The sequence below is a fragment of the Gouania willdenowi genome, chromosome 1 (genome assembly GCF_900634775.1).
Source record: "Gouania willdenowi chromosome 1, fGouWil2.1, whole genome shotgun sequence".
Classification (NCBI taxonomy): Eukaryota; Metazoa; Chordata; class Actinopteri; order Blenniiformes; family Gobiesocidae; genus Gouania; species Gouania willdenowi.
Genome location: NC_041044.1, coordinates 23436377 through 23452501, shown reverse-complemented (window position 1 = coordinate 23452501; position 16125 = coordinate 23436377). Strand labels below are relative to the sequence as shown.

At 35.4% G+C, this 16125-nt stretch overlaps 2 protein-coding genes across 8 annotated transcripts in view; one reads left to right on the top strand and one right to left on the bottom strand.

Annotated features, from left to right (window-relative positions):
• acsl1a (acyl-CoA synthetase long chain family member 1a) overlaps window positions 1-1760 on the top strand; it is a 36175-nt gene extending 34415 nt beyond the window's left edge. For 2 of the 3 annotated variants that reach the window (XM_028471562.1, XM_028471492.1), the window contains exon 21: window positions 1185-1760. In XM_028471562.1, the coding sequence (XP_028327363.1) occupies window positions 1185-1325 (141 nt within the window). In that variant the 3' untranslated portion in view covers window positions 1326-1760. The remainder of the gene's footprint in view (window positions 1-1184) is intronic. The other variant, XM_028471633.1, reaches the window with a different exon arrangement.
• A 231-nt stretch (window positions 1761-1991) lies between these two features.
• Window positions 1992-15166, bottom strand: primpol (primase and polymerase (DNA-directed)). 5 transcript variants are annotated; one of them, XM_028471754.1, is made up of 14 exons: window positions 15064-15166; window positions 12658-12857; window positions 12477-12571; window positions 11556-11694; window positions 9633-9780; window positions 9464-9545; window positions 8771-8892; window positions 8491-8653; window positions 8312-8409; window positions 6739-6825; window positions 6202-6310; window positions 6045-6121; window positions 2681-2727; window positions 1992-2607 (listed from the first exon to the last, which is right to left on the bottom strand). In XM_028471754.1, exons 2-14 carry the CDS (start codon window positions 12829-12831, stop codon window positions 2383-2385), a joined length of 1566 nt encoding a protein of 521 aa, XP_028327555.1. In that variant the 5' UTR covers window positions 12832-12857; window positions 15064-15166; the 3' UTR covers window positions 1992-2382. The 5 variants fall into 5 exon arrangements, with proteins under 5 accessions (XP_028327555.1, XP_028327636.1, XP_028327687.1 ...); XM_028471835.1 differs by having other exon boundaries at window positions 12658-12870; window positions 15064-15139; XM_028471886.1 differs by having other exon boundaries at window positions 15059-15106.
• Between the last annotated feature and the right edge of the window lie 959 nt (window positions 15167-16125).

The following is a 16125-nucleotide window of genomic DNA, read 5'->3' as shown; positions in this document are numbered from 1 at the left end:
GGATATTTGATTTGGCACTCTTATATTATATCCTTATCCTATTATATCGGCTTTTTATTTGTAAGCCTATTGGCTTCTACCTCTCCCATGCACATGCTATTATTACTATTATTACTTTTTTGTAATGGATGTTTTTTATGTTCTTTCTTTTTATCTTTAATGGCTACTCTAAAGTGCTAAAAAAAAAAAAAAAAAAAAAGTCCATATACTGTATCGTCCTGATGTCGACCTCTATATAGAAGTGAAGCATTCTGGATCATTTGGCAGCTTTTTCAGTCAAAATGACAACTTGTGCTGCTTTCAGTTGCTCTAAGAATCAGTAAAAGTTAAAAAAGTCGATGTAAACCTCTTTTGTTCACCGAAAAAATTTGTAACCCCAGAAAATAAAAGAGCAATCCAGATAATTAAACCATATCTTAAACCAGGGGTTCTCAACTGGATTCACCCTGGGACCCACATTTTGCCACAGTCATTAATTCACGACCCACTGTTTTTTTTTTTATTTTATTTTTTAAGAATTGTTCAGATCGAGTTTAGTTTTTCAAAAACAGCTGTTGAAAAAACACCTATATAATCTTTATTGAAACATAAATCTATATATTTTCCTGCGCAACATGCATTTCACAGCATGCCTGTCGAAAAAAAGATCGTTTCAAAATAAAAGACGTCCATCATGAGAAACAATTTTTTTTGACCAGCTGTCAGCGACCCACTTTTGGGTCGCTGGTTCTTTGTAACAGACAGATTCAACTTGGGTCAGCATTAATGAGCAGCAGTGGATCCTGGTTGTCTGTATTTACATGCATGGAGCTCTTCTTCATGTCGTCTATGAAACAGCAGAGATGGAACTGTCGCCCCCTACTGTCACAGATTGTTTCACGTCATGGATTTTGTTCATCAAATTTCGTGGCTCCTGAATAGATTTTTCTATAGTTAAAAAATAAATTAAAAAAAAATGCTGTCACCTCATGCTTGGGGTGGGACCAATACTGCACCCTCTCTCTGAAGTACCCCCTGTAGTGCCATTGCGACCCCTAAGTGTACACATACCTCAATTTGAGAAACACTATTCTACACAAAGATAAAACACTCACTCAGATGAAATAATCCAGGTTTTCATTTATCTTAAACTGCTCATTGGACATTATTTTCAGTCCATTAACCTGTTTTCCTTTGACCTGCAGGTGAGAGACATCACTTTGATCACCGAGATGTTTTCGGTGCAGAACGGGCTGCTGACCCCCACCCTGAAGGCCAAGAGGACAGAAATCTACAAACGCTTCAAAGAGCAGCTTGACCAACTTTACACCAGGATGAAGATCTGAGCTTCTAGCAGGTCCTTCAGCACAGCCAGGGTGGCAGTTTTAGGAAGTCCTTGGAGATGGCTTTGGATCCAGTGATTTAATCAATCACTGACGTTGTTTCCTCTCATCGATCAGCAAGTGTAGAGCCATTTATAACCCGTTAGTTTGTTTAATTCTCTGGAGCAACAGTTGAAAAGCAGAAAAGATTTTACATTCATGACATGTTTTTGTCTATTTATAAACCATAAACTATTTCATGTTTTGGTTATGTATTTAAATTCATGTTTAATGTTATCATTAAACTTGTAAATATTGTATCTGCTGGAAAACTCCTAATTCCCTGCATTCCCATGTTTCTCAGTACTTCCTGCTCATGAGCTGACTCTTGGGAATCCTGCTTGATGGATTTTGTTGCTTGTCTTTTTGACACTGCGTGTAAAATATTGACTCATTAGACATTGTTGTGCAGTGCCTTTGTTAAATGCCACCACACACAGTGCCACAGGCTCATGACTGTTTAGAGAGAAACTGAGCAAGAATTCACAGCACACTTTTGATAACACTTTAATTTAAAAAAAAAATCACTCATTTCTAAACTACAGGTTCTTCTCAACATTTCACATGAACTTAAAGACCAGTCGTCATTTCAGATTTTTCCACTGACTGAGACATTTTATGCACGTGATCATATCGACGACGACTTCTCAGCACAAAGTGTATCGTTATATGAGAGGAAATCTACAGATTTTTATTGTAAAAGCAGTCAGTGTGTGTGTGTGTGTGTGTCAGCTGTACCAAAAATAAATGATTTCAAGAAGAAATGTTTCCTTTACATACATTAAAAACCTATAATGTAATAGTTAATTTACATAAACAGTCATTTATGGTGTTTCAATCATTTAGTGACTAAAACATTTGTAGGTTGATTTGAATTGTTTGTCATGTTTTAATATTTTTTGACACATGGACAGTTACGTTGTTATTTTAGCTGCACCCAGTATCAAAAATAGTTATAACTGCTTCAACTCACCGTATGTCTTTTTCTAAAGTGTACAGTGTGAAAATAAGTCTACTGGATCTATCGCAGGGAATCCAAATCAGCCACACATGAGAGTAGAAGCTGGTCAGGGATCTCCTCCCCATGTTGTTCAAAGTCATCCAGACTCTGTAGAAGGTCCTGATCATCGTGTGCATCGCCCCACGTCTCACTGTTCTCTCCCTGACGTGTCGTAGCAGCTCCTGTTTTCTGGGAGAGTTCAATGTTGCCAGCGTCGTCCATCAGGTACGCCTGATCTTCTTCATCCTGTGAGAAGACACCATCAGTCACTCACTGCATATGTGAGACTAGATGAATGAAAATATGTACATGAACCCACCAGCTTCAGGATGTAGCTCATGCAGATCTCCTGAGGAACTGGATAACCTGTGACAACACGCTGGCATCAGATCAATTACTTTGGTCAGTGGTTCTCAAACTGTTATAGTCCATGTACCCCCATTCTCTTATTTCTGAATCCAAGTACCCCCCTTTGTTTGACTACACATTTTGCTCAGAATTCTATGAAAAAACAACTACTGTATAGAGCAGGGGTTCTCAACCTTGGGGTGGGTCACCAAATGTTTTCAAGAAACATTTTTATTTTATTTTTTTTTAAAATAATGAGCCTTATTTTTACTCTTTCTGCAACAACATCAAACTTGCCATATTTTAACCTATTTTCATCACTTTTTCTTGCCATATTTCTGATCCTTTTAATGCATTTGTGCCATTTCTCCATCAGATTTCAAAGCCTTTTCAGCACATTTGTTCAAATTTCAAGACATTGTTCAAGACATTTTCAGCACTTATATACTTTTCCACCACTTATCTCACATATGCTGACCCATTATTGTCACTTTTAACCTCTTTTCACCATATTTCATGCTTATTTTTGCCACTAACCACATTAACGATTTGGCATGCCCATTATTTGTTTCTACTTTTTAAATGACATTACCCCTAATTTGCAACTTTTACCCAATTTATGTGGTTTTTAAATCCCATTTCACCACCTTTTCCACCATTTTTGGTCACTTTTAACCCATTTTATTTTTGATTAAAACAAGGATTTACATCTTTAAGATGAATATATACTATGGTGAAAATAATAAACATCCTGGATAACGGTGGGTATTATTGAGATAAATAAATAAATGTGTTATCACAGATTAATATAAAAAAGCTCTCCCCTTTATTCCCCCTTATAGATGGCCCTGTCTTTATTTTGGGGGTCGCAGGCTGAATAAGTTGAGAACCACTGGTATGAAGCATAATGATGGAATGAAGGTGTGATAACACATTTTAAATAAGTGGAATGAAACAGCATTTTGTGCCTCCAGAATGGCTTTATTTGTATAATTTTTATCGTCTCCTGGTGTGGGACTGAGACTGACCGTTGTATTTTCGGTTCATGTTCTAATCAACATCATTTTCATTATAATCATTATTTTAATTATCATTTTAAACTAAAAATAAACATAAAACACCAAAAATCCCAGATTTTTAATACTTTTTGTTTTAATTTTCCACATTCTGTCTCTAATACCCCCTGCAGTGCCATCGCGTACTCCTACGTACCCCCCATTTAAGAAACACCCATTTAGGTCAGTGTTTCTCAAATGGGGGTACGCAATCAAACTATAGAGGGTACTTGAGAGAGAGAAAGAAAGTGGAAAATTAACCATTGAAAGCACAAAAATCTAGTGTTTTATAGTGTTTATGTAGTTCAAAATGATAATTGTAATAATGATGATAAAACAGATATTGAGGGTCAGTCTTGGTTCCACACCAGGCAGGAAGTGACTGGAAATGAAATAAATCTATTCAGGAGGCACTAAATACTGATTCATTCCACTTATTTACAAAATGAGATTCTTTAAAATGTGTGTTAACTAGGGATGTAACGATTCACTCAACTCCCGATACGATTCGATTCACGATTTATTTTACAAAATGGGACTGTAGACAAATTTTTTTTCTGGGAAAAAAACTAGAAAATACTGTACTATTTTCCTTTTATTTTTCATTGTCAAAAGAATTCCTTGATAAACTATTCAAAACAATGCAATTTAACTAAAAATAAACCTTGAATGAAATAAACAAAGGAATAATACAAATGAAAATGAAGCCTATTAATTTAAAGTCTGGTTCTGTAATAAACAATGCAAAACTGAATAATAGTTCTTTTTCTTTTTAAAAGTGCAACTGAATTTTGTGCCTTAACAATTGGACTTTTAAAAAGAAAAAAAAATTACGTCATATTTGTTTGGACCAGCAGAGGGCGCTGGTAACACAGTGGTCAGTTGGCATGCAGATATCTTGCAGTGAAGAAGAGAAGCTATGCTAGCAGACAGAGCTAATAGAAAAACATGACTTTTACAGATATTCAAGTAATATTACAGATATTCTTTCGGTGCTAAAGGGGCAATGAATCATTTATTAACATATTTAAGAGTAGAAGGCGGCCAGAAAGAAAGTATTAGCAGACTCCGCCCGCCGCCTACACTTGTGGATAAAAAAAGTACTGCTATTCAATTTTCAGAAAATCGATATCAACCGTGATACCTATGAATCGATTTTTAACTGCCTTACGATTAATCGTTACATCCCTAGTGTTAACACTCATTCATTCCATCATTATCCTCTATGGTTGGTTTTTCACAGTATTCTAAGCAAAATGTTGTAGTCAGACAAAGGGGGTACTGAAATCGGCTCTACTCTCTTTTTTTTTTTGCTCGTTTCCGCTGAGAAAAAGTACCTCCTCCGTGGTGCCTGGTGCTGCTTTTTTTTAGTACCTCCTTTGTTGAGGTTCCAAAAAAAGCAGCCTTGGTCTGAAAATGTGACGTAGGTTCAAATCAGACACTGATTGGTTCTGAGCATCATCACAACGTAGAGTCATCAACTCACTTACAGAGAAGAAACATTTGGTCACCATTCATTTTTGTTGGCGATTTTGTGACGATGGCAGCAAAAAAAAGTGCAATAAGTGGAGTCTGGTAGTTTAGGGATGTGTATTGCCTGGCATCTGGCAATACCATTCGTACATAGGTCACGATACAATACGATACAATATATCCCGATATTTAAGTATAAGGTGATTATTGCATTTTTTTTTTCAAATATATGACTTAAGAAACAAGTAATCTGTAAATGTGTACACCTTCATGAGGATAATATGTATGAAATATATTTTATTGGCTTATTTTACACTCAAAACATAGGCTTTAACATGCCATGTGCCAACAACTTAAAATAAAAAAATAACATACAATCTGCCTGTGGCTTTTAAACCAACTTTGACTTTAGTGCAACTTAACTGAGGTATATGCCTAGAACAACACATAAATGCAGAAAGTTAGTACTTTCTTTTTAGATTTTATTGAAAAAACACAAGCTGGTCAACATGCCCAGGTTTCAGACACTTCTTTGTGCAGTTACAATGTCTCCTGCAGTGGAAAAGACTTTTCTGGTTAAATAAAGGTAAAAAAATAAAATAAAAAGTAAATAAAAATTGATATGGATGCATTTTGAATCGATCCGACACGTAATATCGTGATATATCACCGAATCAATTTTTTCCAACACCCCTAATGGACACGCTCTAGAAAAACAGTGTCGGGTCTGAAAGCCAGGAATACGGCGCCGTGTAAAGCCGATACCGCCAACGTAAACGCACCAACCAGGTTATGTTACTAACTTACTGGAGGATCTGAAGTTCCTGCATTCAGGGTCGTGGCATTTCTGGTACCACACTTCATCTTTGAAATCCACAATAATCCTACAGAGAAAGACCACAGTATTAAGCTGGTGCCACCCACTGACTTCCTGTATAGAGTGAAGCACACACGGTACACACACATGATGTTGTTGCTTTTATGAGGGCGGCCGACATTTTCACACCAGCGGTTTTTGGCAATGTCGTAAACGAGCAGCTGTTCTTCTGCAAAGTAGTTCCAGCGCCTGATGCCTGTGCAGAACAAGAGGAAGAATGGTGCACATTTAGAAACACTCATCACTAAAGTTATTCTACTTTTTCTAAATCAATTCATTTCATCCACATTTCTGATGTGGATGAAACACTATAATCACTAGATACAGCTGAAGTTTTACACTTTGAACAGTAGTGATGTCATCAAAACAATGATATTGTTTAGACAGAGACCACAATAAACTTTTGCAGTACACTTTTAATTAAGCATGAGGATTTGAATCGCATTTTGATAATAACCAAAATATGGATTCACAAACTAAGTATGGCCTTTTTCTGGCGTTAATGACAAATGATGATCATTGTATTTACCATGAAAATAAGTTTGACCAAGTCACTCTTTCATTAAACAAATCATTTGTGTCCCAAAATGAACTGATTCCTGATTTTTAATGTTTACCACTCACTTCCTTGTACGCCTTCCTTTCTGACCACCGTCAGCACAAACTCGTCCACTTCACTGTGAGGTGACGACAAGCAGCCAGAAAGTGTCTCTGTCAGTAGGAAGAAGAAGAAAGAACAATAGAACATGCAACATGCAGACTGAGTTACAGTGTTTAGTAAATTAATCAGTCCACCATCCAGAGTAAGGTTAGTGCTGCTGTGGAAAAATATATTCTAATAATTTCTTCATATATATGTTATTGGCCAGTATTATTGTTTCATATAAAAGACTACTTAGATGTTTATTAGGGATGTAACGATAGAGATCTTTTTCAATCCAATAACTCATTTTTTAAAGTTTGTTTCTACTCTGCAATTTCACATGGTTTTACAAAACGTATTCACATAATACGCCAAATACGGACCAGTTTGCTGCAGATTATAGTCCAGAAAACACAGAACTTCAACAATAATATGCCCTACTTTGCACTTCTACCTTTAAATGATAAGTAAAGTATGTAAGACACTGTCAATAAACCCTTTGATTGACTAATCATTGTGACATTTTGTTAGGCGAAGCTTAGCCTGGAGGCAAACCACCATATATATACTGTATATATATATATATACTAGATGACTTACCTGCGCTGTTAGATAATGGGCAGCGACGTAGCAACGCGGAGGCCATCTTACCTCAGACAGCTGGCCCCGTTCATTACATCAATGTCAATGGTGCATGTAAATAACGCTAACTTGCTCAATTTTCAACCAATTTTCAAACGCCAAGCGGCAATTTCAACATGTACAAGCATCCTATGTCATACCTACGTATAATAAGGTTTGTAATAAAGCAAACCGTTTGTAAATCTGTCAATATTTCATCAAGTTAAGGGTATTTTATATTTAAACTGATCACTCAACTTTCAACAGCTACTGTAGAGCGCGTCAGAATGTCAGAACATCAGTTGTCTGAGGTAAGATGGCCGCCGTTGAGCTATGCTGGCGAATCTCGCTTGCGTCATCTAGTGTTGATATATATCTATGCTTTTGAGTGAAATTGCAGGATTTTGGGAAAAATTGAAAGTTCTTTCAACAGTTTGCCTCTAAAAATGATTGCCATCACATGATATAAATGTGGGAAACCTGTGTGCGCTGGCAAATATTGTAAAATTTCATTGAATTTGTGTGACATCTACAACCAAATTCTTTTGTCATTTACACATTGATTCTTAATATTTTTCCCTGAAGATGGGAATTTGGGGAAACTTGCCAGATTTTAGATCAATTGAAAGTTTTTTCAACAATTTCAGATTATAAATGATGGCCGTCATGCGATATGAGAACTGGAAAACTGAGTTCTGAGAGCATGAACGTGGATTTTAATTGAATTTTTGTATTTACATACGCATCTACTGCTGAATCCGTTGGACATTTACAAGTTGACATAAGATATTAGAACAAACCTAAAAACAAAATGCAGTTGATACTTGGATTACGTTTTTAAAAAAGTTTTCTAACAAACAAAACAAAAAAGCATTAGCTAGTGACAAGTGCCTGTCTTAAAAGTGACTGAAACTAGACTTTGTTGAGTGTTACCTGTATTTGAGGACGGTCCCTGCAGGTGAGGAGGAATGAAGGTTTTGGGCGGGTTCACGTCGGGGGTGCTCCACGTAAGGATCTTCTGTCCTGTGAAGCTGATCACAGACAGACACAACCAGGAGAACTTACTGTATATTTCAGCTCGTACTAAACGCTGTTAAAAGGTCTCACATTACCTCACATTACACACTAAAGAAGCCAAGAATACACTTTGCTCCCATGAGATTCCTTTCACTGGTTTAGGAGTGAACTGGTTGTCCCGTGCGACAGTAAACGCAGCATTCTTGCCCACTTTGGATGACTTATAAAGTCGGAAATTCCTGTTCTTGGTGTACACACCTGGTTAAGATCATTTTATAAAGTAGAATAAAAACACACAGGCAACAATAACAGATGTTGGTATGGATGAGAATAAGATGTAACTTTTTAAAGACGTTCCATTGATAGTTTTCTTACCGAGATCAACAAAGAGACAGTTTTGACCATCTTTGTTTTTCACCTGCAGGAAGTGAAGGTCTTCATGCTTCTGTCTCTTTATCGCTGGTTTCTCACTCATCTCATCTGTCCTCTCTGACGTCCTGTCAACAGAGACGGCTACTACTAGTCTTCAGTGCTCACGTAAAAGTCATGAAAATGACTCTGGTTCAAGTAAAAGTCGTGAAGTTGCTTCTTTAATTGAGTGAAAATAAAAAAGTGCGTGCTAGAAAATGTAAAAAAGTTCAAAGTTAAACAAATGTCCCTACAATAATTAGACAGTGGTTTTAAACCAGCAAGGTCCATATATTTTATTTTTTTAAGAACTTGTAGAAAAATGAGTTAAATCTGTTACCTTTGAACACCTGGATAATTTAGCAAAAAATGTCTTTTTACATCGTGACGTCATCTTCGAAGGTTCTTAAAAGTAACAAGCTCATTTTTAAAATGTAAAGAGTAGAAAGTACAGATATTTGTTTCAAGAAGTAAGAAGTAAAAGTAAAAAATAAATACTCAAATAATGTACAGATACCAGAAAAAAACTAGTAAAATAAAATAATAAAGTATTTGTACTTTTTACCTCTACCTCTCAACAGCAGCATTTCCTCTACAATAAAGAGTGTTTTCTGCTATTATCACAAAGATTCTTTAGTTATTAAAGTGTTAAGAACAAACCTTGTTTCGTTCAAACCATCCAGGCATCGTTTGCTTTGGTCTGTGTTAAGGACAGGATGAAGAATGGCATGGATGAATCTTCCTAAAGGGAAAAAACAGACAGAATGAGGAGAAAACAATGGAATGGAAACATAGTTGTGCACTACCACACCAACCATACCAACCATACCAACGTGGATGTTGTCTTTGAACGCCTCGTTCTTAAGAATGAAGATAAGATGTCGGCTGAATTTCTCGTCAGTGCTGGAGTCCAGATTGAGCACATCTTTGGCTGAGCATCGAACCTGATAAAACTCCCGTAACTTCTCACAGACAAACTGTCAAAACACAAACACACGGACACGTAATCATGGCGTGTATCATTTAGCCGTACGTCAACACTAGTTAACAACATTAATGATCCTTTATTCAAACAAAACCAAAAACAGAAAAGTAAAAGATTTGGACATCACAGTGGAAAAAACATACAATGTGTTAAAGCTGTGCAATTAATCAAAATTCGATTACAATTTTGATTATTACACTCAACGATTACAAAAAAACATAATCGCGAATATATTTTATTTTTTCAATTATACATATGTTTTATTTGCTAAATAAAACATACTTTCACAAATTAAGATATGTACAAAGAATAAAGCTTAGCACACGCAAAAAAAAAAAAAACTAACTTTGAGTTATTTAATGCAGGTGCATGCAAGCTCCTCAGCCCCGCCCCTCTCAAAGCTAAAGCTAAATTTGTTGCTAGTGGTTTTGAAACATGGCAGTAGAAACGCAGCAAAAACGCTTGGTAAACAAGCAACGCAAGTCATATTCTCTTAAATAAGAGCACTTTGGGTTTGATGATGAAAACCTAGAGCAGTGTTTCCCAAACGTTATTGCCCCATGTTGCCCTTCGTACTTATTTCTTATGACAAGTACCCCAGAGCTCATGTTATACATTATTTATTTGTGTCTGCAGGCTCGTCTAAACTCTTTCCTGTGTCTCGTCTAACATCAACCTTCAATTAGGCCTTTTTATTCATTTATTTCTGCTGTTTTGCTCATTTTAGAATTTGAACTTCACCTTTTGGTGTATTTTAAAGGGATCCTCCACTGTTTTTACAAATGTGGCCTAAAACCTTTGAAATGTCCTCATTAGAAGATTAATGACTAACAAAACACATTATTTTGCATCATATTCGTTTTTATTAACTTTTAAAAATGGGACTATTTTACCCTGTGCGCCGCCATGTTGAAATGACGACATTGATGACGTAAATCACCCCTTTTAGTCCGACTTTTTTAGCTTTTACTGATTTTTAGAGCAACACAAAACAGCACAAGTTGTCATTTTGACTGAAAAAGCTGCTAAATGATCCAGAATGCTTCTCTTCTATAGAACTCAATGGACTGAAAGGGGTGATTTACATCGGCGGCGGCGCACAGACTTTAAAACTGTAAAGTAGTCCCATTTTAAAAAGTTAATAAAACAAATATGGTGCAAAATAATGTGTTTTGTTATGCAAAGATCTTCTAATAAGGACATTTTAAAGGTTTAAGGCCACATTTGTAAAAACAGTGGAGGATCCCTTTAAAGAGTCGTGCATGTAAAAAAAAAGATTTATAAGGTTAAAAATCAATATATTTGATATTGATTTGTACAAAAATAAAATACTTTTTGGTTGACAAAATAGTTTGAATAATCGTGATTTCAATTAGAACTAAAATAATAATAATAATTTTTTTCTATAAACGAGCAGCCCTACCATGTGTTACTACTTCTGACTACTGACTCATTTCCTGTGACCTGAAGATCAACTTCCTGTTTGATGGTTAGTGTAGCAATGGAACATGAGTCTACATTTCTTGCTCTTTCTATAAAATGCCACACCCACTAAATGATTGACAGCACAGCCAGGAGTGTATCCGGTATTAATCCAGGCAGAAGAGGAAATAAATTGATTATATTTGTGTATCTGTGTCTCAGATCATTCGTAGCTTCCAACTCTGAGACAACAGACAGTCAAACACGGACATAATGTGATAACGTGTGGATGAAGACTTTGATTTGATAAAGGGAGTTGAGCATTAACTGTGAAGTGTGCTGTACCTGGATGAACAAAGAAACCATAGCTGGGCCGTTGGCTGTGGTGTTTGAGGGCTTGTGAAACTCCAGGTCAAAGTAAAGCTTACAGACGGCTCCCTCTGGGATCACCTCATAGCAGTGCATCAGTGACTGTGGGTACGTCCTCAATAAACACACAACAAACAGCACTGAGACATTTGGTCACGTTTAACACACATAAACAGCATCTTATTTCATAGAGAACATACAGAGTTGGGCTCAATTACCCACGTTCAATTACATTTATGTCTTCATTTACCCATGTTCAATTACAACTTTTTTTTTATCTTAAAGTATATTACAATTACATTCTCAATTACTAAAGTTCAATTACAATTAATCACAATAACTGAGCCTGAATAAAATAACCTAATAAAAGTTAACCTACCTCTTGTGTTAGCTTTCTGTTAGCATCTCTTATGATAACACGTCCTAAATCTGCTGTAAAATACACTAAACACTAATATCTATCATCTAATTTATTTATTATCTATTACCTTGTTAGGCTTCTTTATCAATGAAAATATAGGTTTTAATATTTTTGGTGTGGACATCTGAGCCTTTATAGTGTCAGTATACCCCTAGATTACATTTTTTTTAATGTTAAAATGTGGGAAAGCTTGAAACATATTTTAATAATTGTTCACTACATACAGTATGTGTAAAACTGTACATAGAACTGTAACATGGTTCCCCAGTTTTGCGTTAAATTACAACTGACAATTTTTATAGAATTTTCATGGCAATTACAAATACAAAGTCAATTATCTAAACTCAATTACAATTTAATGACGATTACAACACAGCAACACATTTTTTAGAATTACAATTATGCCACAATAGTAATTAATTATAAATTACACAATTACAATGATAACTGACTCCAACCCTGAGAGAATGTCCCACCTGTAGTAGTGCCACAGCTCACTGTAACTGGTCACCAGGTAGATCCTCTGGCCCAGTGATGTCTCCTCTTTTTCCAGTGCAAACACCTGCACAGGCTGGGGTAGGACCATTAACACATTACTAATCAGAATATTAAATACATTAATATCAGTGCAGAAAGGCAGCTCAGCCTGTGGTTGACCTCTTTACAGCTGTGAGTGAAACTGATGGCCATGCTCTGACGAGGGAAGAGTTTCCACACGGAGGACGGCTGGCACGGCCACAGGCGAGGTTTGTAACGTGTGGTCAGTGGGTTCAGCTCAAACGCCTGAGCCAGCTGCTCCACCCTCTTCACCCGATCGCCCCACCCACTCATCCTCACCACAGGGTCACCTAATGAACCTGTTCAATGACACTTCAGAGAATTACAACAGATGTTCTCACAGCTTTAGTCAAATTCATTCATGACTTTTTAAGACTTTTTATTTCCATTTGAAATTAAATTTAAGATCAACTTCACAGTAGAGGTCGACAAATATGGGATTTTCAAAGGCCGATGCAGATAGCAATTTTTTTTTTTAACTCAGCCAATGGCCGATATCTAAAGCTGATATTTGAGGCCGATATACTTTTTTTGTGAAGCACATTGATTACGAAAGACAACTGAAACACTCAAATGATATAAATGTGTATATATTAGAAATTAAATTAAATACACCAATAGAACTCGTAATATGTATTGAACTTTAAATATACCCGTACACAACCAAGTAAAACAAAAAGTACAGGACGGGTATGTAGCAGTAAAGCACGACAACAATATACAATATACAATGTGCAAGTAGTCGGTTTAAACTATTTCAAGCTTCTTTCTTAACTTAAAGTATCGAGTAATTAAGTTAACAAAACATTGTGCCGGCCGATATATCGGGTCGAGCTTTACTTCAAGTTCACAGTAAACATAATAGGGGGAAAAAAAATGCTACATCAATAACATAAAATATGAAAATGAGTAAAACACTAAAAAAAACTATACAAAAAAAATACACAAAATGACAACAGTAATGCAGAAAACTACACCAAAAAAAGCTACAAAAGTACACAAAATGACTCCAGAATCACACTACCATGGCAACAAAAAACAATAATTAAACAAAAAATGCAGAAAAAGACAACAGAAAGATACAAAAAAAATACACATAATGACTGCAATAAACATACATTACAGAAAAATACACCAAACGACAAAAATATAAAAATTAGTAAAAAAAAAACAAACACATTTATCATGCACATGCCCCATAGAATTAAAACAAGGAAATCACACACACTATTTTATTTTGCACCCGCACATAAACCCCTTTATAACACTACAAAGTACAGAGTATGTACACCTCTTTGTGCATCCAACCTTCAAACACATACTCATTTGGCCATGATTGACAACTCTACTTAAGCTCCTCCCACTATATGAATACATACTTCAGACGGGCACTGTACTAGTTACAGTAACAAATAATACATTTTCAGCATCCTGTTTTCCAGCCATTGCTGCTGTTAATAAATTAATTTTGTCATATCTTTCTACGATTTTGATGAAATACACACAAAAAACAAATTACACACTTTCAAAATTGTCATACAATGTAGGGCTGAACGATTAATTGCATATGCAATATTATCGCAATATAAAACGCGATTTTCTAATCGCAATATTTTTTTTCTTGTCCTGTTAAGTTCAGAGAGTGTTTAAGAAGTGCAGTCCACATGTTTACATGTTTTATGAAACATGAAGTTACGGTACATAGATATGTTAAAGAGGTAAAGCCACAGATTTGTTTGCTTTATTGTTGTAATCTGTGCTTTAAAATGTATATTTTACATTTATTTAAAGTTTAAATAAATCTGAAATTGTTTATTATGAAACAGATTGATTCATTGCTTGTATTCATTGAAAAAATAATTGCATAATAAATCGCATTGGGGGGAGAAAAAAAAATCGCAATTACATTATTTTCCAAAATCGTTCAGCCCTAATACAATGTAAAGTTATTTTCTTTACATGTATATTTTAAATTGCTTGCTAAAATTTGCAGACGTGCAACTGGCAGCCCCCAAAGTAAACACACAAAAATACACAAAATAACAGTAAAATCAATTAATAAACCAAATTCCATTCATTCATTTCAACAGCCTCTATGCAAGAATGTACATGTGCGCTGGACACAATTTAATCCATTATTAGTGCATTTAAAATAATAGTAATGACATGAATAAAATGCTAAACAACTACTGGTTTATACATGAGGTCATAATGTAATAATGACTGTTTACTGTGAGCTACATTCTCAAGCCCCGCCCACTCCACATACATTAACAATAACAATAATAATAATAATAATAAACATGGCAGCTAAACACTTTACAATGTAACTACTGAGCCGTTATAACACTAATGTAAAGTGTAGATATGTCATAAGTGAGTAAACAACCCAGTTGAAGCCCGCGCGCACTGTCACTGCTTTTACATGACGTCATGATGACGCCATACACAGTCAACGTACTTTATGTTTCAGAGGTAAACATTTATATTAAAAACGTACATTACCGTGAGTTTAAGGTAAAAACCCGGTGCAGTGTCAGTGTAGACAGACGCTCTGCTCTGCTGTCAGTCTCGAGCTCTGAGTCAGTTAGCTTAACTTTGGCGCCTTTGGAAGCGGAAACAGTCAGAAACTCAACAAAATAAAAGCGCGATAAAATATCAATTGCATCATGAACAAAGATTTAATTTAGGCACACAATGTGAGTTGTGTATACACATTTAAACACCTCTAGTATATATTTTTGCCCGTATTTTTGAAATGAAATGCCTTCATTTGTCAAATGTATGTGTATAACATGTATAACTCCTATCAGTATTATTTTGATACTAATTCAATTCAATTAAATTAAACTTTATTTGTATAGCACAAATTACAACAATGTCATCTCAATGCACTTATCAAAATATAAATTCACAATAAGAAAGAAAAAAAAAAACCCAAAAGATCCACATGAACAAGCATTTAGCGACAGTGGGAATAAAAAAATCCCAGTTCTAACAGGAAGAAATCTCCAGCAAACCCAGGTTCAGTCAGATAAGTGGAATAAAGTTTAATTAATCAGCTGAAAAATCCCTGCAAAAATGTGAATGTCAATGTCTGAAAAAAACAAATTTTTAAGCGTTAAAAACAGCCTGCCATGTTTAATCACACAAATAAAATACCTGATGACCATATCCTGTGCACATTGTTTTCTTTGGTGTTGCCCTGACCATGTTTACCTTCCTGCCCACCTCTCACTTCATCTGTCATTTCCTATTGCACATAACACAAAAGCTTGTTTTTCACATTTGCAGCAATGAGTTAAACATGTGTTTAACAAAAGTTAACAGGAATAGTGCTTCACGATGAAGAAATAACAGCTCCAAAACGAAAACAAAGCCATTTCGCAAAGGAAAGGTCATTGTGGTAGTTGTTATGATTGTCTGAAATATGGAAAACCATTGTGACCTTAAAGCTGTTAGTTTTTCTGCAAAATAACAAACTAACAAAACCATATATAAACAACAACAAAATAAAACCTGCAAGAAAGCAAACAAGCAAAAAACAGACTTGATTTATTCTTATTT

Excerpts from the sequence above, each read along its gene's own strand:
- primpol (XM_028471754.1), bottom strand. The coding sequence starts at position 12,831 with ATGAGTGGGTGGGGCGATCGGGTGAAGAGGGTGGAGCAGCTGGCTCAG. Across the intron at positions 12,572-12,657 it reads TCACTCACAGCTGTAAAGAG|CCTGTGCAGGTGTTTGCACT; the intron begins GTCAACCACAGG and ends GTCCTACCCCAG. Across the intron at positions 8,654-8,770 it reads CTGTCTCTTTGTTGATCTCG|GTGTGTACACCAAGAACAGG; the intron begins GTAAGAAAACTA and ends GATCTTAACCAG.